Source organism: Rhinatrema bivittatum, chromosome 2, assembly GCF_901001135.1.
Source record: "Rhinatrema bivittatum chromosome 2, aRhiBiv1.1, whole genome shotgun sequence".
In the NCBI taxonomy this organism is placed as follows: domain Eukaryota; kingdom Metazoa; phylum Chordata; class Amphibia; order Gymnophiona; family Rhinatrematidae; genus Rhinatrema; species Rhinatrema bivittatum.
The window spans coordinates 36,349,864-36,374,318 of NC_042616.1; the positions used below are offsets into that span (position 1 = coordinate 36,349,864).

The 24,455-nt window shown below is 45.7% G+C and overlaps 1 protein-coding gene across 1 annotated transcript; it reads right to left on the reverse strand.

Moving 5' to 3' along the window:
- Positions 1-7,612: 7,612 nt before the first annotated feature.
- LOC115083831 (gastrula zinc finger protein XlCGF57.1-like) lies at positions 7,613-22,381 on the reverse strand. Its single transcript, XM_029587856.1, has 4 exons — positions 21,909-22,381; positions 21,435-21,561; positions 13,084-13,203; positions 7,613-11,632 (listed from the first exon to the last, which is right to left on the reverse strand). Exons 1-4 carry the CDS (start codon positions 21,930-21,932, stop codon positions 10,338-10,340), a joined length of 1,566 nt encoding a protein of 521 aa, XP_029443716.1. The 5' UTR covers positions 21,933-22,381; the 3' UTR covers positions 7,613-10,337.
- Between the last annotated feature and the right edge of the window lie 2,074 nt (positions 22,382-24,455).

The following is a 24,455-nucleotide window of genomic DNA, read 5'->3' on the forward strand; positions in this document are numbered from 1 at the left end:
AAACAACAAGCGCTTTGGTGCTGTGCATCCGACTTTGGTGTCTCCCCATAGAGTTTTATACTTTGTTAAGTTTGCTGTTTGTGCCTTGCCCAGAGAGATTATGCTTTGATTTTACTTGCCATTCTTGAAAGTGTGAGAATTTGTTTCCTGTGTGTAAAAGGTGGGCTAAGTGGTAGTTTATTACATCACAGAATACACAACACTTTTATAAATAAGTATAGAAGTTTTACTTATAATTCTAAGAATAAGCAATGAAAGCATACAAGATTAAATTTGCATTAAGATTATATACAAAGATACTTCCCCTCACGGTTTCCAGTGCAAGTCTTACATATCTTGGAAAACTGGAAACACTGCGTCGGAGATGAGGAACAGGTCATTGGTCACTGGAATGTCCAAACAAGCTTTTTCTCTGAGCTGTTCTTTCTCTGATCTAACCTGTCTGACTTTAGTATGTTTTATGCTAATTTTCCTGACCTAAGTCCCAGTTTCTTCTCTGGGCTGCTCCCTTGTGTTTCATATTATCTATTGAGGCTTCAGCTATCTGTGCTCACCACATCAGCAGCAGTAGTTGCGGTTAGCTTGCTGATGTCCTGTTTTCCATGCTTTCTGCGCAGTTAGTCTCATGATTAACTCCTTGCTAACATATCTGATCTCATGACTTGTCTCTTGTTACCAGGCAAGCTAAGAAAAATGGCATAATTATTGTCAGAAATTATAGGCCTCATGTCAAGCAATTACACTAACTACATTAGTGATTATCTTTGTTCTACTAATTTCTGTTGGGTTACAAAGTTCTTCACATCCTCTTACTACCTTCCTATTTTCCCACAACATGTAAGCAGCACCCTGGATTGCATTTCATCTAAGTGCCTGCCACGAGAGCTTACTGGAAATTAAACTCCTGTGTCTGATGTGGAGTAAACTCACCTTTCTAGTAGCCAAAGTTATTCTATTGCTGTGCTCAGTGTGGTAGAAAAAGCTAGACCCTACCACACCGGGCTCAGCAATAGTATAACATGGCCATTTCAAATGTGAGTTAAGTTGTACTCGTGCTCTAACCTAGGTCTTAAATTTCTGGCATTCAGAAAATGTATCTTAAGCTGTCTGTCCTTTAATGCACTTCCCTGCATTGCTAGGGAAAAGTTATTGCCTTCTTTTACATGGGATTTGCATGCACCCACTCTAAGCACACTGCGGGTTTCTTAGCTTGGGTTTTTTAGGTGCTAAAATGCATATTACAAAGGTAAATAACTGCACTAAAACATGAGTAAAAAAGGAAAATTGGTTCTTACCTGTTAATTTTCATTCCTGGAATAGCACAGATCATGCCAGACAAGTGGGTTTTGCATCCCTAGCCGCAGATGGTTACAGAGAACAAAAAGCTTCACCGACACTGCTATATAATCTAGAGCAGCAGTTCTCAACCTTTTTTTGCTTCGTGGCTGTTGCGTCTGTCAGGCTTCAGACAACTTCGCAGACATGCTTCGCCGACATTTCTCCACCAGCCTCGATAGGACGGCGTCCGTGGCATCTCCCTGCCGCACCCTCCGGCTTCCCCAGAGCGGTTTTGGTGTGGCGTTCAGCCATCTTGACCCGAGGCCTCCTAGGGCATGCGCGCGTGTGCGAGTCCCTACCTTTGTAGCAGTGTTGGCGCGAACCTCGGGGGCGTCCCCCTCGAGTGACGTCACTGCTTCTGCATATTTAAGGTTTTGCCGACTCTCACCGAGTTAGCAAGGATTGGTTTGCCCCAGTCTGAAGCTACTTTGCCGCTTCTATCCACTGGAAGCTATTTTCACCCTTTGGGGTTCTCTAACCTGGGTACCCGCTCCTCGGGGGCCCTCTGCTTATTTACAGGGGCCTATCTTCTAACAGGTACTCGCTCCTCAAAGACCTGTGTGTCTATCCTGGTGCCTGCTCCATTCTTCAACCTGCTGGAAATCCATCTGTCAGCTACAGAGAGTGAGTACAACTTCTACCAGTCTGTCTCTCATCAGTTCCTCGCTACCTCTCTGCATTAGGCCCTACACCACCATTGTGGAACGGGACTCCTCTGCTGAGGACCACAGACTGCTAACACCTATCCCCCCTACTGCTCATTGGGATTCTCTCTACTCAGCTACGGGAGTGAGTTTAACATCTGCCAGTCTGTCTCTCCTACAGTGTCTTATTGGACATCTGCATCGGGGCCTTACACCACCATCGTGGGACGGGTTTCCCTCACCAAGGATTACAGACTGCTACCAGCTAATCTGCTCTCTACTGCCACTTCTGGTGGTCATCCTAGCTGTACAATAAAAGAAACTCTGTGTTTGTACTATTGAGTCTAGCCTGGTGCATCAGTCTCCCTACGGGGCTCCTCCCCTTAGGAGATGACATCACTGTTGCCACTGAGAATCCACCAAACACCTCAATATCATAACAGTGGCACACCTGGCATGGGAGGGGTGGGGTGACACTTCGCTGTAGCACACCATCCACTTCCCGTCATGTTCTCTTCTCTTCCCTCTCCTCCCATCCTATTGGCATCATCACCTTCTCCCTTTCCTCTTCCCCCAGCATCATAATCATGTCTCTCCTCTGGCATCATCTTCTTCCCTATCCCCCACGCCCTTGGCATCATCCTCCTCCCCTTCCCATTCCCACCATCTCTTCTCACTCCCTCGTATTATCATTACCTTCCCTTTCCCTCACTCCCTGGCATCAATATCACTTTCTCTCTCCACCCTCCTCACCCCTGGAATCATCATCACAATCTTCCCTTTCCTTCTAACTCTCTCCCCCCCCCCCCCCCCCATCCTGGCATCATCACCTTCCATCTCCCACCACCCACATCATTATCACTTTTCCTCTCCCACCCATCCCTCTCCCCCATTCCTAGGTATCATCACCTTCCACCACCTCTTCCCTATCCTCTTGCGTCATCACCTTCCCTCTCCCTTCACTTCCCATCATCATCTCCTTCCCACAGCCTCTACTCCATCCCTCACCCCTTGGCATTATCTTTCCTCTGCCTCCACCCTTAATCCCCTGGCATCATCTCCTTCCCCTCATCCCCTGCCATCATCGCTTTCTCTTCCATCTCTCTCAACTCTCCTCATGTCAACCACCTTCTCTTTCCTTTCTCTTCCCCCCTTGGCATCACTTACCCTCTCCCTTATCCCCTGGCATCATCACCTTCCTTCTCTATCCACTCCTCCACCCCACTGATGATATCATCAGTCTTCTGTCACCCCCTGGCACCACCTTCTCTTCCAGCTCCCTCCACCCCCTAGCATTGCCTTCCCTCTCCTTCCACCTTTCCTCCCTTTAATAATCTTCTTTCCTCTCCCTCCACCCCTGGCATCATCACCTTCCCTTTTCTCTTCCCCCACTCCCTGTGGGGCACATTCATCTGTCCCTTTCACCACTCCACCCCCAATCCTTGAACAGCAAAAGTCTGGGAGCAACCTTACCGAGTGCTCCTTCCTCCTCCTTTGCCAGCTTCCCTCTGCAATCTAAACTGCACTGGGCCAGCGAGTCTCAGAAGCCTACAGACACCCCTGCAGTTTCTATTGCAGGGAAGAGGCAGCAGAGTGGAAAGCAGGAGCAGCTGCCGATAAGTGCTGCTCTCCCATTCCTTCTGCTGGCGGGAGAACATCCTGCAGCCCAGGAGGGAAAAAGGAAATGAGACTGCAGCTGTGGCACACCAGTTGAGAAACTCTGATCTAGAGGTCTACCTGCAGTCTTCTCAGTATTGACCATACACCAAGCCAAGATAAGAACATCACTAACTTAACCTCAACCCCATCCGCTAAATGAGCAGAGGAAAGGTGGACCTTGAAATTGGATTCCCAACATCAATAATGGGGATTGAAACCCCCAAAACCACCCCAGAGAAAGAACTCTCCACTATTTACAAACAGTTCAGCGAACAAACATTTCAGAATGGGTGGGATTCCGGAATGATCTGTGGTATTCCAGGAACAAAAATTAGGTTAGAACCGATTTTCCATTCCTGTTGATACCCCAGATCAGACCAGACAATTGGGATGTACCTGAGCTCCCTTGAACTGGAAATAAAACACGAAAGGCTGGCTTGCAACATATCGTCCCCAAACTGTGCATCCTTCGGTATCCAAATATCCAGATAGTATTGTTTGGTGAAAGCGTATAGAGATGACCAAGTTGCTGCCTGATAAACCTCCTGCCGTGAAATCAATTGACACTCAACCCAGGAACCCACCTGCGCTCTAGTAGAGTGTACACATAACCCCATGTGGGATCGGATGCCCCTTGCAAACATACGCCGATACAATTACTTCCTTCAGCCACCTAGCAATGATTGCCTTGGAAGCTGTACCTCCTTTCTTTGCTCCAGTAAAAAAAAAAAATAAAAATAAAGACATGATCAGATCTCCTGAACTCATTGGTCACTTTAAGGTAGTGTAACAAGGCCCTACAAAAGTCCAACAAATGCAGCTCTCTCGCATGCGGATCTCTGGAATCCAAATTCCTGAAACCAGGTAATTCCATCATCTGATTAAGGTGAAAAGTCGAAACCACCTTGGGCAAAAACAGATATCACCAAGCGCAACGACACTCGACACTCCATCTTCAGTGAATTGGAGAAAGGGATCTCAGAATGACAGAGCTTGGAGATCCGAAATTCTTCTGGCTGAGCAAATCACCACCAAGCAAACAAGATGTCTGTCTCATGAGCTCAAATGAAGCCCCACAGAGTACCTGTAGTACCACAATTTGTTCCAAGGAGGACACGTCTTTCTGACAGGGATGTAAATGCTTCACCCCCTTAAGAAAATGGATGACATCTGGATGCAGCACTAAGGACACTCTGCATACTTTCCCCCGAAAAAAGCCAAAGGCTGCCACTTGAAATCTAAGTGAATTGTATGGGGGTGCTTTCTGTAATTCCTCCTACAGGAAAGCCAAAATATGAACTACTGATGCCAGAGTAGGCTACGCTGCCGCTTTGAGACACCACGACTTGAACACCCTACATAAGCCAGGGATGTCATAGGCCTCCTAGCCCTAAGTGACATCACAACTGTTAGACCATGACCAACTTCCCCGACCTACCAGCAAGGGACCACGCTGCTGGAAACTGCCATGAGACGCCATCGCATGTGTACAACGATCCCATAGATGGGTGCAGAGGGGCGCGTGCATAATTTATGTGTGCTTTGGAGAGGGGAACCCAGGCGGCCAGACCTGATGACATCACATGCCATTCCTTACCTGACAGTCTTCTGGCCCAGGGTTCCCTGCCTCAGCAACAGGTTGTATGGGTAGTTTGCTCCCCAGTGTGTGTTGCTCTTTGTTCTTTGGCTTCTCCCTCTCTGGTCCTGCGTCTGTGCTACAGCCCTTCCTGCTTGTGCCTCGTCCTGACCCTGGGTCTGCTGCTCCTTGCCTGTTGTCATCCTTGTTCCCTCCTAGTTTGACTTCTTGCCTGTCTGACCTCAGACCGCCTATTGGATTCTGCATGCCTGAAGCCTGCCTTGACCTCGGACTGGCTACTGGATTCTGTCTGCCTGCTGGATTCTGCTTGCTCACTGCCAGCCTTGACCCCGGAACGCTTACTGGACTCTGCTTGTGTTGGGCTATGCCTTGGGACCCACATAAGTCCTGCTGGCCACCTGCACCAATGGCTCAACCTGTGGGAATGACATTTGGTATAGGTGAAGCCTCCCCTGGTCCCTCCTTGGCCCTTCAACCCAACCCTTGTTTGTGCTTCTCGTTGTCTCTTCACACAGGGGTCCACATTGCCACCACCAGTCTGAAAGGGCTCCCTGAGTGGCCGGAGGGTAGCCTGCCTAACACAATAACCGCTTCTGAATAGCCTTTGCTCCTTAACCAATGTCTCTCAAAAGCCAGGCAGTGAGACAAAAGGAATTTGCCTGATCCGAGACAATAGGGCCCTGGTGCAGCAAGCCTTGAAGGTGGCTCAACCTCAAAGGCAATCCACTGTGAGATTTATGAGATCCACGAACCACGGCTGACATGGCCACTCTAGAGCCATGAGGATCCCCTTCCCCTGATATCTGTCTACCTGCTGTAACACCCTTCCTATTAGGAACCAAGGAAGGAAGACATATAAGAGGATTCCAGTCAGCCACAGAAGCACCACAGCATCCAATCCCTCTGCTCCAGTCTTGCACCTTCAACTGAAGAAGCGAACCACCTTGGCGTTCCATCTCATGCCATCAAATCCAGCTATGGAGAACCCTATCTGGCCCTGATAAGAGCCATTGCTTCTGTTGATAGCTCACATTTACCAGGATCTAACACCTACCGGCTGAGAAAATCCACCTGTACATTGTCCACCCTTGCCACATGGGAAACTACAAAGACCGATGCATCTACTTTAGGCAGCATCAGAAGTTCCAAAGCAACCTCAGGTAATAAGGCATAGCCATAGCTCTGCCCACATTTAAGTCCACTTCAGAGGTATCCCACTCCCTGATCTGTGAAAGGAAAAAGCCTTCACTGGTCCATTCCCTCATGCTCGGATTTATCCTGGGGAATCTTAATACCCAGTTCTTGCAACACATGCGGAATCAGTGATCTCAACTCCTCATGTCTGAAGGACCTGACCATTTTGGGGTCATTTCCCTCAGCCACTGGGATCTCTTCTAGGTCTGAGACATCCTTATCCATATCCCCATCCGGGGAAGTCCCAGCCAGATCTCCTGCACCAACAGGGTCTTCCGAAATGTCTGAACCACTCTCTGGTTGTCCTCTGAGACCAAGCAGGTGGAGAATTCAGCCTGAACACTCTTGCAGGGTCCATTTATCCACCTTAGCCTGCTTCTGAACTTCCTAGGAATGTGACTGCTTGGTCATCACCTCCTTCTTAGCTAAATAAGCCTTATGTAAAAGCACAAAATCCATGGAAAAATCCTCGGAATCATTCGAACCATCATCCATGGACTCCACTGCTGCCACAGCACTATCTCCAGATCCCCCAGAGATGTGATGTGCTGGGGAAAGTGGAGGAGAGGAATCTCTATTCTTTCCTGTGTCAGTCTGCTCATCTGTACATGCAGACAAAATGGCTACCATTCCCGTGTCTCTGGAAAGATCTATAAGGGATGTCTCGAGTGGGAGATCTTATTTATTTTATTTATTTTAAATTCTTTTGATATACCGATGCTCAAGACGAAGGTCTTATTGTACCGGTTTACAGCGTAACCAGGGGTAACCAATTAAATAGAAGATAAAGTTACAATGAACAGGGATTTACAGTATGGGAGAGTTAAGAGCAAAAGATATTAGTTTAACATAACATAATTCTAACAAGAGAAATGAACATAACAATCGCTGTAAGATACAAGCTTAGACAATGGCCTGCTCTGTAAATCGAACTGTGGCAGGAACGATCCAGGAGAAGGGGAGGGGGGGGGGGGGGGGAACTGTGAAAACGAGGGGCGAGAGACTACGCTAGTTGTGGAGTGACCCATCAAGGGAAGGCTTGAATGAACAGCCAAGTTTTCAGTTTCTTTCTGAAGGAGAAAGGGCATTGTTCCTGGCGAAGTTCTGGGGGAAGAAGATTCCATTGATAAGGTCCAGCAGTAGATTAAGGTCTTACAGTAGATTATCAGATTTAATCAACAACCTAATGATTCAAATTCATTAGCTTTGAGGAGCAGATGAAGACACTTTTTTGTGGTAGCCAATGAGTTTATTAGCAGCATACGTGGAAATGAGTTAATAAGATACAATTATTTCTTTTGTTTGGTTTTGGTTTTTACAGTTTCAGTTGTAGTTTTACATTGTAAACACTGAGATATAAGATAAGTAGAAAATAAATGTAATGTGTTGTGGGCGAAGACCCTTATGCCAAGGTGAGGTTGGCACAACCTGCAGGGAGGAGTCCTGCAGGTCCCCACCATTGGCAGGCAGAGCTGGCTGAAGCAGAGGCCCAACAGGAGCTTCACCAATACCAGCCTTCGTTCCCCTTAGTTTTATTTATTTTAAAACTTTTTTATACCGACATTCATTTGCATATCACATCGGTTTACATATAACAGGGGTTAAAACAAAAGATTTAGAAAATGAAAAATAAGTTGCATGAAACAGGGTGGCAAAGGAACAAGATGGGAGAGAAGTGGAAGGATAAAGGGTCCAGCAGGCGGTTAGAAAGTTATATGATTTTATGTTAACCTAATTTACAAAGATTCTGAGTTGCGGCTCTAGTTCATAACTAAAGGCAAAATAGATAAGCGTTGAGCCCTAGGGTGCCAGGACCGGCTGGACTTATGAGTGGGCCTCTGTGGAGAGGAAGATCCATCTAGTAGAAGATGTTGCAGGTCAGCACAATGGAAGAAAGCAGATTCAGAGACTAGCAGCGGTCAGGGCAGGCGGCGGGGGAATGAGGTCAGCTTCTGGGAGTGATCGGTGGCAGGCAGAGTTCAATCAGAAATGGTAAACAGGCAGCAGTCAGTGGCAGGCAGAGGTCAAGCACTGTCAAGGTCTGATCAGAGGTCAAGGCAGAAATCCAAATCCAAAGTCAAAGCCAGAAGTCCAATTAGAAGAGGCAAGGAATGAAGAGGGAGTGGGAGTGGAGGACAAGGGACCTCATGAGCAGGACGAAGATGCTGGAGACAGATGAGGAGAAGGACTGACCAGGGAGAAGATGGTAATTCAAACATTGACCAGACTGCCACAAGGAACCAGGAACAGGACACAGTAACTCAGGAACAGAACATAGCAGGTATCAAGAGACAGGAAGCTGGAATCAGAAACACGCAGAGGCAATCTACTTCTCCAACGGAGTCGATCTATTGCTGAGGCGAAGTCGTCAAGGTTTGGAGGCCTCTTAAAGGCCTTAGCTGGCTGATGTCATCACTAGGGACAGCGGGGGGCTCCCGATGCAGTCCCTTTAAAATTTTGGCCTGAAGTGCATACACGTGCGGGAGTCAGCGGTGGCGCTTGTAGGAAGCCCAGTGGCCCCGGGCTGGTGGCCTCCCACCACGCAGAGACATCGACATCAAGCAAAGGCAGCAAAGGTCCGGGCAGGAGGTGAACACGGCGGTTCACAGGGTTAGCCCACAGAGTACCAAACGCAGCAGTATCTAAACTTAACTTGCATTTAAAATTATGCAATTGCCATTTAATTATCCCAACTGTAGAGTAATTTGAACTAGTGTCTGACCTTCCTTTATTTTCTGCGCAAGTCCAAGGTCATTCCTATAACAGGATGTTGTCTGACACCCAGGGATGGATCCGTATTCCCTTTAGTGGTTGACGAATAAAACCCGAAAATTTCACAGATGTCTCCATGAGGTACAATGGCAGAAACAGGATAAGAATCACTGTTTAGCCAAAAAGAGGAATCTCACTAGGATGTGGGGCTGCCATTGTGCTGCAGTACGTTTTCCTGTGAGATTTACTAAGTTCGGTACCAAGCACAAAAGTTCAGGGAATTCGCTGCAGGGAAAATACCATAGATCAGTAATTCCCCCTTCGACTGTAAATCCTCTAGGGAAGGAGCCTGCCTACTATACCTGAATTAGTAATTTGAAATGAGCTCTGATTTGGAAAGGCAAGATCACTCTCTCTCATAACTTTCTATTTAAAATCAGGGTTTATTGCATAAAAATAGCAGTATATTATCTCCTTTTTATCTCTAGGGGTCCATGCAACTGTATTCAGTCCTGTTGATTTTTTCTTCGGTTGCTATGCTGGGTCCATGAACAGGTTTCACCAGGGCCTATAACTATCCCAGCAGTATTGTCTTCACCTAAAGATTATGGACCATCGCTAACACCATCATTAGCCTCAGTGCCGAAGGTAAGAGTGGGCACTGTTTTATTCAGGGTGATCTGCGGCCAGCATGGATTTGTCATTTTGCTTCTTTTCATATTTATTTATCGAGTTATATATACTGTCGTTCGGTTTCGCCATCACAACGGTTTACAAAGTTTCGATGTTTAACAGAGTGTTCAAAAATTCATATGCTTGTTAACATTTATCTAATTCGTTATCAACATATTTTGGTTGTTAAATTGTACAGGTTAAATTACGTGCTTGGGATGGGTTCTGCATGTTTATATGGGCCGGTAGGGAGGGAAGTTGTAGCATAGAGTCATAGGGTGTTTTGGTAGGCTTTGGTGAACATCCAAAGTTTTTAGTTCTTTTTTTGAAGGTTTTTAAATTTTGTTGTATTCTCAGTTCGGTTGGGAGGGAGTTCCAAAGTTCAGGGCTTCCTAGGGATAGTAGCAGTCACCCTGATGACATCTAATGAAGATGTTATACAATGAGGTCACCACATGAAGTAACTCCGCAAGTCTTCACTAGAGAATTTTACTCTGTTCATTTATTCTCCAGCCCTCAGATCACCAGTGCTCTCTGAGGTGATCTAGAATATCTTCCTTCAGACTAAAGCTTTTCCCACATTCCTTGCACAGAAAGGGCTTATCTCCTTCATGGGTTCTCTGGTGTAACAGAAGATATCTCTTCTTGAAAAAGTATTTCTCACATACCATGCATGGAAAGAGCTTCTCTCCTTTATGGGTTCTCTGGTGTCTCAGAAGATGCCCTTTCTGAATAAAGCTTTTCCCACATTCAGTGCATGAATAACGTCTCTCTCCAGTGTGAATTCTCAGGTGTTGTGTAAGTGCTCCTTTCTGACTGAAGCTTTTCCCACATTCACTGCACGTAAAGGGTCTCTCTCCAGTGTGAATTCTCAGATGTTGTGTAAGACTTCCCTTCTGACTGAAGCTTTTCCCACACTCAGTGCATGGATAGGGTCTTTCCCCAGTATGTGTTCGTAGGTGCTGAATAAGATCTCTTTTCTTACTAAAAACTTTCCTCCATTCCTTGCATGAGAAGGGTTTCTCTCCTGTATGGATTCTCTGGTGCATCTGAAGATCTTCTTTTTTAATAAATCTTTTCCCACAGTCAGTACAAGGAAATGGTCTCTCCCCTGTGTGAGTTCTCTGATGAATTATTAAGTTTTTCTTATGAATGAAATTCTTCTCACACTGAGTGCATGCAAAGGGTCTCTCTCCCTTATGGGTTTTCTGGTGTATCAGAAGGTTTCCCTTCAAAGTGAAGCTTTTCCCACATTCATTGCATAAAAAAGGTCTCTCTTCAGTATGAATTCTCAGCTGTTGGGCAAGATGTCCTTTCTGATTTAAGCTTTTCCTACATTCAGTTAATGGAAATGGCTTCTCTTCTGTGTGATTTCTCTTAGACATTATCAGTTCTGGTTTGTGAAGGATGCATTTCCCATCTTCAAGACAGAGAAATGGTCTATTGTAGTTAATGTGGATTTTCTCATTTAGTGGGCCAGGATCCTTCTGACTGAGGTTCTTGTCACAGTCTGTACATGTATGTGGTCTCTCTCCTCTATGAAATCCATCTTGTGAGTTTAGAGTTCCCTGATCCATGCAGAAGTTTCCACATTCATTACATTCAGACTGTTGTTCTACTGTCCAATTTCTCTGAAGCTTCATAGTATGGGTATCATTGGTACTTTGATCACAGGGTGTCCTCTTCTTAGTGGAGTCTGGGTTTCTTAGTCCTTCCTCTGGTTTATAACGAGTCCAGAAGTTTTTCTCCCAGTCACAACATGGGCAGGTGTCCCCTCCATCTCTCTCTGGTACAGGTTTAGTCACTTCCTCAGTACCTGGATAAGAAAATAAAGGACAGACATTACCTGATGTGAGGGAGAATCACAGAGACAATGGTCAGGGTTTTCCCAGCATGGACATGTCTCAGAACAAGGACAAACAAACAGGTCTGGTGCTCAGAACTTCCCTATTATATAGACATATTTGCATATATATGGCCTAAGAAGAAGCCTAATTTGCATATTTTGATCATCATGAGCATCAGACCTGTTTGCAGCCCTTGAGAAGCCCCAGACTTAAAAGAACTTGGGGGTAACAGCAGTTGCATCCCCTCTTGTCTGCAGCATTTTCGTAATGACCCAATGCTTCAGCACGGTCTGATGGTTCAAGTATTTTTTGAATCTCAACACAAACAATGACATATTTAAGATGATGATATTTGTTTTGTATGCACCATGTCTATGAAAAGTGAAGTTCTAGTACAAATATAAGAAGGGCGTCCTCCCCCTCCCAATCAGCATAAAAAGAAACAAATCAACATCCATTAAACTAATAGAAAGGATAAAGAGACCAATCGACCTAGGTCATTTCAAAGTTGACACTTCTAGTTCCTGTGAGGTAAAAAAATCAAAAGAAGGATTCCAGGTATGCAAAAATTGTAATTTCTCTTTTGGGGATGCCTATTTAACATCAAATTTCTCCATCCTCACCAGACTTCAGTTGTGTGTGCTGGCCGCAGCAGGCCCGCGGCCAGGCCCTCTTACCCCTGTTTTGCTTGTTCCAGTGCCTGGCTCTGCTTCTCTTGCGACTGTGGGCCGCCGCCTCCAATTCTGGGCCGCTCCCCATGCTCCCAGCTCCGCAGCGGATGTCTCAGCTCTGTGGCGGGCCTCCCTGTGTGGTCCGCGGGGAGACACCGCCGGCTCACGCCGTGCCCCTCTCTAGGCTCGCTCATCAGTTCTCCTTTTAAAGGGGCCGCGACGGGAATCCAACCCGCAGCCCCGGATGATGACATCACCGGGTCCTGGTACTTAAGGCCGGGCCCAGCTAGTGCTTCCTTGCCTTGGCAACAGGTCTCTATGCTAGTCGTGTGCTTAGTTGCTTGTTCCTGCGTTTCTTCCGTGTTCCTGATCCTGGTACCCGTTCCTGCTCCTGTGTTCCCTGTCTACTCTGCTTGTTTCTACTGACTGACTCCTGGCTTTGACCACTGCTTCGTCTGACCACGCTACTGCTGGTCTCCTGGCTTTGACCACTGCTTCGTCTGACCACGCTACTGCTACAAGCACGAATCATTTATTTAACCATGTTTTGGGATATCTGTTCCCAGATAAGAAGAAGGAAAGTCGTCAAACAGGACCAGACCCGCATGCAAGGTATAGAAAACCCTAACAATTTCCCCCAAAATAAAGCCATCTAGACAAATCCAGTCACATGGTTAGCTGTTCCCAGCTGCTCCTTCCACTCCTCAGCTCAGCAGTTTTACCCCGGTCCCTCTTATTCCTGCACTCACCTGAGCAGCTGCTTCTCCCAGTTCCTCCTTCCTCTGATCCCGGCTCATCCCTGATGTACGGCCCTTCCCCTCGCTCAATGTGGGATATAATCTCTGGGGTGATGGTCGGGGAGCCTGTTCCTGGAGTAAGAAAGCCGCATTAGCGTATCCTGCAGTCACTCAGAGCTTAGCACACAATATTACTGGTTTCTTTCTGGAGGAAACGGTAGGGCAAAAAAAATCTCAAATTGTCCTTATCTTAATGTTGAAAACGTCTTTATTTCGCTTCCCTCAGAACGTATCACAGGAGATTCCAAACTTGCTATGAATTACACGGTTCCCTCGACACGCACCGTGTGTCGTACAACAACTGCGTCGGGAGGGGCTGAAGATCTACATTTGAAAACAGATAATATAGTTTTTCCACGAAAGGAACAAAATATGGGCTAAGAAACATTAATAATGTTAACTTCAGGGCAATCAAAATAGCTTGCCATAACTTTTCGAAAATTCAAACTGTTAGAGACAAATTGGTTCTGTTGATTTCTTTGGAATGAAAGAAACAGGCTCCTCCTATCATCTCTGCCTTCGGGCCACTCTCCATGTGGCCTATGCAAAGCATGTCCATTTTCATTAACCATCTACCGTGAGAATGCTCCACTAGTTAAAACACTGGCAAGGAGCCCAACATGCGATACACGACCTACGTTTCTTTATAACCGGGGTAGGTCATTCCTCCCCTCGTGGGGGACATTTTTCCCGTTTTTTTTGATACGGCGTGAGCAATGACGGATCCACAATCTAAACGCTGTATCACCGCAGGGTTTGAATTCCCATATAGACCGGTCCGTATTTTTCCAAAAGTATCTCCTGATGCCCCTGTCATTTTTCACTTTGATAAATTTACAGTAAGTTCCTCTGTCTTGCTTTGCTATGCCTGGCTTAAAGTCTTTGTGTACATCATACGTCACATCCTCTCTGATAAGACAGCTATGATCAATGTGACCATTTTTTGGCGCCGTTTGTCTCTCTGTAACTGGGTATTTAAACACTCTTACTGACTCTTGGTCTTTTGATGTATCACTTTCGCCTCTAAGTGTTTAAACTCTCAGTAAATAATACATTCATGTCTTTACAGATACGTTATTTAGTCTATGATGTTTGACCACCGGATAGTACATACTTTCTATGTTTTATTTTGTTTTTCACTTTGCATTAGAATGCGATGTAGACCTGATGTACTTTTCTCCCCGATGCATCTTTTTTTGCAAATGACCAATTTTTTTGGTGAGTCAGATACTCAAAAGGTATTTTGTATTTAACGGTCAGCAAAAATACATTTGTTTCATTGAATTTTGTTCAATTTTGTTTAATTTAATTTGTATTTTTACTATAGTTTACCAGACTCAATTTGTTTCTAACAGTTTGAATTTTCAAAAAGTGTGGTAAGCTATTTTGATTGCCCTGTACTTACATTATTTGTATCTTATGCCTTATTTTATTCTTTTATTGAAAAACTATATCATCTATTTTCAAATTTAGATCTAGGATCCCTCCCGATGCAGTTGTTGTATGAAACATGGTCTGTGTCGGGGGACTGTGTAATTCATAGCAAGTTTGGAATCTCCTGTGATACGTTCTCTGTGGAAACCTAAATAAAGACGTTTTCTACATTAAGATAAGGTCAATTGAAATTTTTTGCCCTACCGTTTTTGATTTCTGACAATTTGTGGTTTGGGCTTTCACCATATTTGATTTTCTTTCTGGAGAGGTTATATAGATTGGGTAGATGTGTCTTGTAAAAGAAAGGCAGAAACACACAAAAAAAAGGATCCTCCCTGGTGCTCACCAAGACAAGCTACAATATCAATAAAAGCAACTATACAAGAATGACTTTCCATAGTTTGAAATTTTATTGTATATTAATATGCTTTAGGGAAGTAATCAATAATCAGAGTTATTCCTGTCTTCAGAGTGATCGTGGGGTAGTAAAACAACAATTTTGTGTTCATTTTATTCCTTGTTTGCCTGGAAGCTTGGTTTCCTCCTGTGTGAAATCCTTTCCCTTAAATATTCCTGAGTTACCCTGCAGGTGGCATCCTGAGCCCCGCAGCATGCTGCAGTATCAGGCACCCAGAGCTTGATTCCCCCGCCCCCCCAAACCTTGCCGCCCCAGTTTCAGGCATTACTCATCCATTCCCTGCTTCCTGGTCTGGCACCAGCAGCGACCTGGCACTTTTAACTTGCTCATCTTCTTCCTGCCTCTTGCATTGATATATCTTCTGATTTCTGCAATCACTCAGCTGATGAGTTTGAACCACGAGGGAAGAAGTGGCGCCAGCGCTGGAGACAGGAAGAAAAGCAAGTTAGAAGCCTGAGTTTGGGAATTGGGATTGTGCTCTGTTCCCTGTCCATACTTGGGAATCCATGATCCTAGCTTCCTCCCCAGCCTCTGTCATGCGCTTCCAGTGGCTGTGATCTAGCAGCCACTGTAGTTGGAGGATTATTGCAGGCAGCTGAGGGATGGGCGACTGAGTGAAAAATGGTGGAGGCAGCACTGGGCCCAGTGCTGCTCTTCCTCCTCCTGCTGCTTCCAGGTTTGGCCTTTGGGTCAGCAGCAGCTTCAGTTTGCATCCTTGCTTTTTCAACCAGGTAAGCAGGAGTGGGGATCTGAGCCTGGGCCACCTGCGACCCAAGGGAGGAGGAGCGGCTACAGCCCAGGCAGCAGAGGCATTGCAAGGCACCTAAAAGATCCAGGGCAAAGATCCATAAGCCCCTCTTCCCTTCCCCTGATATTTTCCTAATTACACATCTCAATCACAATCAGTAGCTTCTCCTCCCCCCCCTCCCCCAGTAACAATCACACAAGGTGAGGGAAGATGGGGAGAGCAAGGAGTGACAGCAGTGCAGCTGGTGGGCCACACTGAAACCATCTGCAGGCTGGATTGTGACACGAGGATGCGATGTGTGACGAGCCTGCTCCCTTCCTCTCCCTCAGCTATTTTATTTTTTTATACTGGTTTTTTCTCTCTTATCTTTGCTCCACCTTTATGTTTCATTCTTGTTTTCCCTTGTAGGGAACCCTTTGGTTTCCCCACAACTAGGAGTGTACCAATTGTCTGGGGAGGTTTAAGGAGCTGCAGGTGGTGCGTCCTGGCTGTTTATCATCCCAAAGCACCATCTGTCCTCATGGAGTTTTAGTTAGACTGCCAAGCAGTCAGGAGTCTGCTGTCTCCTGTGTAATTTTTCCTAATTTATTGGAAGGGAGTACAGAAGCGTTGCCATTTAGGGGCCAGTCTCCCGTTTGGCCTGTTTACCAGCCTTTATAATTGCTTTGGACTTTTAAGTCAAATTTTGAGAATTTCCTGTGAGAGCTAATGCCCCTTGTTGTGGTGGATTGGGATGTCCCTGTATTCAAAGCTGGATTTGGGGGTAAGAAAAACCTGCAGTGTGCTATTTCTCCTTCAGAGAATAGACCTGACAGTGATCTGATGCAGAGGGGTTCAATTTTAATCTAACGGTCTTTTGCTCTATCTTCTCTGCTTGGGGCAAGGACGTTTTATTCCATCCTTCCTGCTTCTTGATTGATATTCTTTCCCCTTATTGCGTTCAGAGATTATTTTTGTTCCACTGGGAGCTGATGGACCTGGGACTCAGTAACCAAACCTCCTGGAGAGTGGGGGGAAGAGAGACTAAGGGGCGGATTTTAAAAGGGTTACGCGCGTAACCCTTTTAAACCCCTCCTGCGCGCGCCAAGCCTATTTTGCATAGGCCTAGCGAAGCGAGCAAGCCCCGGGATGTGCGTATGTCCCAGGGCTTGAAAAAGGGGGCGGTCCGGGGCTGGAGTCTCCAGGCACAACAGCCATTTGCCGCTGTGCCTGGGATCGTGGGTCAGCTGGCGTGCGCAACTTCTAAAATAAAGGTAAGGGGGGTGGGTTAGGTAGGGGAAGGGAGGGGAAGGTGGGGGGGCAAGAGGGAACGGAGGAAGGCTAAGTGGCTTGGCACACGCAAGGTGCACAAGTGTGCACGCCCTTGCGCGCGCCGACCCCAGGTTTTATAACGCGCGCAAGTTATAAAATGGGGCGTAGATTTGTGCGCACAAATCTACACCCGCGCCTAAATCTTAAAATCCGGCCCTAAGCGTGGAGGAACTCATCTGGAGGGTACCTAGCGACCAAGGAGTAAAGGTAATAAGAACTGTGCTGCTGCTAATAGGAATCATTTCAAGATGCGTGCCCTTCAGGTACTACAGAAGGAGTTAAAGGGTGAAAAAGAAATCTGGGACTAAGTTCTAATACCATATTGGGACTAAAATATCCATCCACCTAATGTCGGAAGAAGTTTGGGAATAAATTTGGGAATAGAAGAGGATTGACTGAATTGCAATCTGGAACGTTAAACAATTTGAGTATTGGAAGAGAGAAGGAATTGAAGTGTGGAATGAGTGCTTCCAAGTAATTAAGAGACTTTGCTAAAAATGTGGAGTCGCAAGCTTATTATTCTTCCTGCTGTCTTATTTATTGATTTTAATCAATCCATGACATGAGCCTGTAAATAGCAGTTAATAATCTGATCAAACTATTAGGAAAGAAGTTGGAAACCACCATTCTTCTCCGGTGTGTTTATTGGATATAGAGTCAGTGTTAATTATCAGTGCTGTGTACAGAGGATGGAGAAGGGGCTTTCATTGCAAGGAACAGGTATAAGAATTAGCATTTGACCCAAACACTGGAATCCTGGGGCCGCCTGTGGAGCAAGAGAAGAGGGTAGGAGAGACTTTTGAAGGAGTTTGAGCAGAAGGGGGTACCATCTTCTCTTTCCATCTGCCCCTGGGTGCCAGTAACAGGGTCTGTCCTGCCCAGGGGATCCCATCCTACTCTTATGACTGTCCACTCTCCCATTCATTCCTCCAATATCCTCCTCTATTTCTCCTTTTTTCCCTCCTCATTTTTCTCTCTCCATCATTAAATTGTTCTTCTTCCTCTTTTTCTCTTCTCCATCTCTTTATCCTTTTTTACTGTCCTCTGTCAAACCTTCCTCTTCCTTCCTGCCCTCTCTCACATTCCCTTCATTCTCCCAACTCATAAGAACATAAGAAGTTGCCTTGATGGGTCAGACCGAGAGCCCATCAAGCCCAGCATCCTGTTTCCAACAGTGGCCAATCCAGGATACAAGAACCTGGCAAGAACCCAAACATTAAATAGAATCCATGCTACTGATGCCAGTAACAGAAGTGGCTGTTCCTCACGTCAATTTGATTAATTACAGTTCATGGATTTCTTCTCCAGGAACTTGTCCAGACTACACTAACATCCCTAACAACATCCTCAAGTAATGAATTCCATAGACTAATTATGCATAGAGTGACAAAAATTCTCTCTTACTTTTTTTTTTTAATGTGCTACCTGTTAACTTCATGGAGTGCCCCCCTAGTCCTTGCATTATCTGAAAGAGTAAATAACCAATTCACATTTACCTGTTCTAGTCCTTTCTTGATCTTAAAGACCTCTATCATATTCCTCCCTCAGCTTCTGTTCTCCAAACTGAACAGCCCTAACCTATTTAGCCCTTCCTCATAGGGGAGTCGTTCCATCCCCTTCGCTGACCCTTTTCCAGTGCAACTATATCTCACCATAGAGTGATACTATGACATTCTTAGTTTTATTTGCCATTCCTTTCCTAATAATTCCTACATTATACAGTATTTGCTTTTTTGACTGCTGCAGCACACTGAACCGAGGATTTCAATATATTGTCCACTTATGTTCTTATGTTATATGATGCCCAGATCATTTTCCTGGGTGGTAAATCCTAATACAGAATCTAACATCATGTAACTACAATGTGAGTTACTTTTCCTTATATGCATCACTTTGCACTTGTCCACCACTATTACCTCTTGTACCAAATCCTGCATTCAACTAAGAATTTGATTTAAAATGTTCCCTCTCTCAGTCATTTATTCCATCCTGGAATTTTACCTCTCTAGTATGTCCTGATGTTAAATTTATCCAGTCAATACTGAAGTAATTGAAATCTCTCATTATTAAATTCTGCCAAATGTGTTAGCTTCCCTAATTTCTCATAGTATTTCATCATCTATCTGATCATTTTGGCCATGTTGGACGGTTGTATACCCCTATTGCTATACTCTTCCCCAACACACATGGGATTTCTATCCATAGGGACGGTAACTTTCATACCAATGCATGGGCGCACATATGCCTGTGCTCGGGGACGCCGCTATTTTATAACTTACGCCCATATATTCGGACATGTAATAAAACAGCCTGGCCACGTGCACACATGCGCTGAATTTTAAGTGGGCGCGCACCTGTGCGTGCAAATCCCGCTTCTACCGCACAAGGGGGGGGGGATTTTAAAAGGGACGCATGCTGACTCATTTCCCAGTTTGTTCCCAGTTCACCCAGTTAACAGATAGTCCTCCAACCTCCACTGATTTGATAGCCCTTACACCCACAGTTACCCCAGACCCTTTACACCCCTCTGAAATTGGGTTTTTTTTAAATTTACACGCCATTCATAGCGGAAGTAATGTTATGCGGCGGGGGCCTTGGAGCGTGCCAAAACACATAAGTCTTTAGGAGCACATTTTTGGTTCTTGTCCTGAAACACCCATGCCATGCCCAGCAGCATTTACGCTCATACCCAGACAGCTTTTAAAATCCTCTCGGCGCATGCGATCTTAACATATTCGCGTATCCACTAATTGATGCGCATATCAGGCTTTTAAAATTCAACTTAAATATTCCATTGTGCATTTAGTATTTGATTGGACTCTATGCCATCCCGAACATAAAGCGCCACCTCCCCCCACCAAGTTGATCTACCCTAACATTGCGATATAATTTGTATCCTGGTACAGCATTGTCACATTGATTATCTTTCTTCAACCAGGTTTCTGAGATGCCAATTATGTCTACCTCTTCATTCACTGCTATACACTCTAACTCTCCATTCTTACTTCTTAAGCTTCTGGCATTGGCATACAGACATTTCAAAGTATGTTTTTTGTTTGTATTAACAACCTGCTTATCAACTGACAGGGATAATTTGGAATCTTTTAACACAGCTGATTCTTTACTTACAGGCACGTATAGACTACTACTGCTTTTATTGGAACCTCTCTGTTAGGATACTCTAATTCTACTGTTTCAATAGTATCTTTCAAAGATACCTCCCTCCAAACCATGTGCTGCTGAGTGACTGTTTCCTTTCACCATTATTCTAGTTTAAAAGCTACACTTTTTAAAGGTTAGCACCAGCAGTCTGGTTCCACCCTGGTAAAAGTGGAGCCCGTCCTTTCAAAAAAGATTCCCCTGTTCCCAAAAGGTTGCCCAGTTTCTTATAAAACTGAATCCCTCTTCCCTGCACCATTTTCTAATCCACACATTGAGACTTCAGAGCTCTGCCTACCTATGGGGACCTGCGCGTGGAACAGGGAGCATTTCAGAGAATGCTACCCTGGAGGTTCTGGATTCCAGCTTTCTTCCTAAAAGCCTAAGATTGGCTTCTAGAACCTCCATCCTACACCATATGTCATTGGTGCCCATATGTACTGAGACATACAGGTCCTCCCCAACACTGTCTAAAATCCTATCTAGGTGATGCATGAGATCCACCACTTTGCACCAGGCAGGCAAGTTATCAAGCGATCATCATGTCCACCAGCTACCCAGCTATCTACATTCCTAATAATCAAATCACTAACTATGATGGCCAACCTAAACCTTCTCTCCTGGGCAGTAGCCCTGGGAGACTCGTCCTTAGTGACGGGGGATAATGCATCACCTGGAGAGGCTCATTTCCTGCTACTCCAGGGTGCTGCTCTCCGACCAGGTCACATTCCACCTCAAAGGCAGCACTGAGGCTGCCATATCAGAGTTGGGACTTGGCTACTATGTCTCTGAAAGTCTCCTCTCTGTCTGCCTTCATGCATTTCTCCCATTCCTCTCCTATTCATTCACTCTTCTTCTCTTCTATGGTTCTGTCCCTCTCACCCTTCTTTCTCTCCCTCCTCCTTCCATCACTATCTTCCTTAACAACTCCTCCCTCCACATAATTTTAGCCCTTTTTACCATTCTCTTGTGGTTGTTTCATTTCCAAATTAAGCCTCTTCTTTCTTTCTGCCACACCCTCTTAGTTTCTATCTTTCTAATCAGGATATTATTTATTCTTCTCTCTCTCTCTCTCTCTGAGGCTTTTATGTTGAAAATACCACAGAAAAGATCTGGATAATAGTGAGCTGAAATAACAGATGCTTTCACTCAATTTATAATCAAATAATATTCTGTTCTTCCCCCTCCCAAAAACGTTTCTCTGGAAAACAAAGAGAAAATGTCCCTTCTTACCTAGTGAGCTGAGCATCTGATAATTCTCCTTCATCACATCCTTGTAAAGCTCCTTCTGCCCTTCATCTAAATCCTCCCACTCCTCCTGGGAGAAATAGATAGCTATGTCCTCAAAGGTAACTGGGACCTGAAACAAAATCCAGAAACTTGTTCACCTCCTTTTGCATCACATCCATCAGGAGACCTCCAGTGCTGGCTGTAAATAATTCATAATCACATAGCACAGTCCTAAAGCAAGATAATAAAATAATACCAAATAGAAACCAGTTACACACATAGCCTGGGATACAAAGACTGGCTTTGTGGGACTGCTGATCTCCCTCCTTACACTCAGAAGGGTCACAGAGTGTATTTTCTGTGCTCAGGACTGCTTGGGGTCCTATTAAAATCAGGGCTGACTCTGCAGTGTCCCAGGTTAGAAAGCTGCAGCAGGGTTTGTACAGAGAGGGCAGGAAGTTGGGGGCAATCTCCTACCTGAGCAGAAGCGCCTGCAGGCATTTTCCTCTCTGCTTTCGCTGCTGTCAGGATTAGAAATGAATTGGGGGCTCTTTCTCGGGCTGGGGAAGAGCTGAATGTTTGCCTCCTTCAAGCGCAGCTCCGGAACTGTTACAGGAGGAGGGGGGAAGAAAGAAGTTATGACTTCAGGTTAAAGGTTTCTGGTTTCCTGCTGTAATCTGCCAATGGAAGCAGAAAAAAACTATTTGTGTCCATCTCCAGCGCATGGAAGTTCCTCTGCTGGTCGCAGACTGATGACATCACACAGGGAGCGGGTGGAAGGGCACAGAGCATGCTCACTTGGATGCTGTTGCTTTCCAGCAGCCATGTTTAAGGGCAATTCACGGTCTGTAGCCGAACAAACTACCCCTGGAAATAGCTGCATAGAGCCAGCAGGAGACTGGGGTAAGGGCTTTCCTCAGTTCTTCTCAGACCATGGTGGAGATCAGCAAATGTGGGCCAGTGAAAATGAGGGTGGCCAATTTTTCCACAGACCTGAACTAAACCCTCGAGGACTGAGGTGGGAGTGCCCCTCCCCTTATTTACATAAATTAAATTCAAGAAATATAAAATCAATAACTTAAGACTATACTAATAGGAATGGGGAGGGTGAGAAAGAGGACTGGAATTCCTCTAGTGCCTATGAGTTGCAGGGGAGATGAAGATGAACATTATTTACTCAAGGGGGGGGGGGGGGGGTGTTCATGAATTGTTTGAGACCGGGTTCAGGGGAGGGACCTATTGTTTCTGGAATAACTAAGATATTGTAGTATTCACCCTTGGCAAAATAAATGCTGCTAGCAGGAAGGTGAAGGGCAGAGAGAACAGAGGGATGCTGGGAAGGAAGGGGTGGCAAGAGAGGAAGCAGGCCAGACAACCATCCAGGATGCACAGGTCTGGAGTAGTGGGGCTACCAATGTGTCTTTCCAGGGGGCAAAAGCAAGGGGGAAATAGGGGGAGAGAGGAGGGGCTGAAGGATGAAGAGGGAGATGGGGAGAGAGGTAAGGGCTAGGAACAAGGGGAAATGGCTGCAGAGGGAAATGGCTGGTGGCAGGTGAGAAAGGGGCTGAGGGAGAGGACGGGGAGAGGCTGAGAGCAGGAGGGAGCTGGGATGCAGAGCCACCAGCTTCTTCACCCTTCAGCAAAATCTTCTTCTTTTCAGTTCAGCCCTTCCCCACCCTCATTACACTTGCCTCATGCCCTGTCCTCCCAACTCAACTCTCCTATTCTCTCATCTCTGCTTTCTTCTGCCTCTTCCCCCTCTTCTCTCTTCAGCCTCCCTTCTCCTTTCCCCTGCTCCCGCATTCTCTCCTCTCCCTACTGACCTCAACCCCTCTCCTCTTTTCTTGCTCCCACTCACTCCTGCCCCACCCCTTGCTGGCTGCTCCCCAGTTCTCCTCCTAGTACTCCCCAATGCATCTTTCAGTTCCATACCTGGTTCTGATGTTGCAGGTCTCCACTCTAGTCTGCAGCTGCCGCTTTGTCAGTGCTACTTCCTCTGGAGAAAGTGCTGCTGACACAGGGACAGCTGAAGGTCCCTCCCAACTCCAACACACTACAGGGGTGGTGCACAGCACTGTCAACATTTATTTATTTATTTTTAACTTTTATATACTGACATTCTTACATCAAATGCAAATCATACATCTCTCCTCAGCCTTTGAGACTCCCAGCTTGGCTCTGCTTTATTACTGAGTGCCCAAGGAGAGATTTGCATTGCACTGGAGAAGGTACAGAGAAGGGCGACCAAAATGATAAAGGGGATGGAACAGCTCCCCTATGAGGAAAGGCTGAAGAGGTTAGGGCTGTTCAGCTTGGAGAAGAGACGGCTGAGGGGGGGATATGATAGAGGTCTTTAAGATCATGAGAGGTCTTGAACGGGTAGATGTGAATCGGTTATTTACACTTTTGGAAAGTAGGAGTAGGGGGCACTCCATGAAGTTAGCAAGTAGCACATTTAAAACTAATCAGAGAAAATTATTTTTCACTCAATGCACAATAAAGCTCTGGAATTTGTTGCCAGAGGATGTGGTTAGTGCAGTTAGTGTAGCTGTGTTTAAAAAAGGTTTGGATAAGTTCTTGGAGGAGAAGTCCATTAACTGCTATTAATCAAATTGACTTAGGGAATCACCTCTGCTATTACTGGCATCAGTAGCATGGGATTTACTTAGTGCTTGAGTACTTGTCAGGTACTTGTAGCCTGGTTTGGCCACTCTTGGAAACAGGATGCTGGGCTTGATGGACTCTTGGTCTGATCCAGTATGGCAATTTCGTATGTTCTTATGGAGATGCACCGGGATCAGGGGGAGGTGAAAGGACGACAGACCAGACAGCAAGTCCTCAGCAGCAAAAGCTTTACCAGCGGCGACGTCAGCAGTGAGCAGGCAGTGAAAAGTGAGCTGCAGTTTTTTAAACGTGCTGGCAGTGGACGTTACATCTATTAAGACATAACTTCCATCACGAGCAAGTTGCAGGAAAGGGGGGAAGATCAGAGAGCACAGCACTCAGTTCTAAGCATGCACAGCT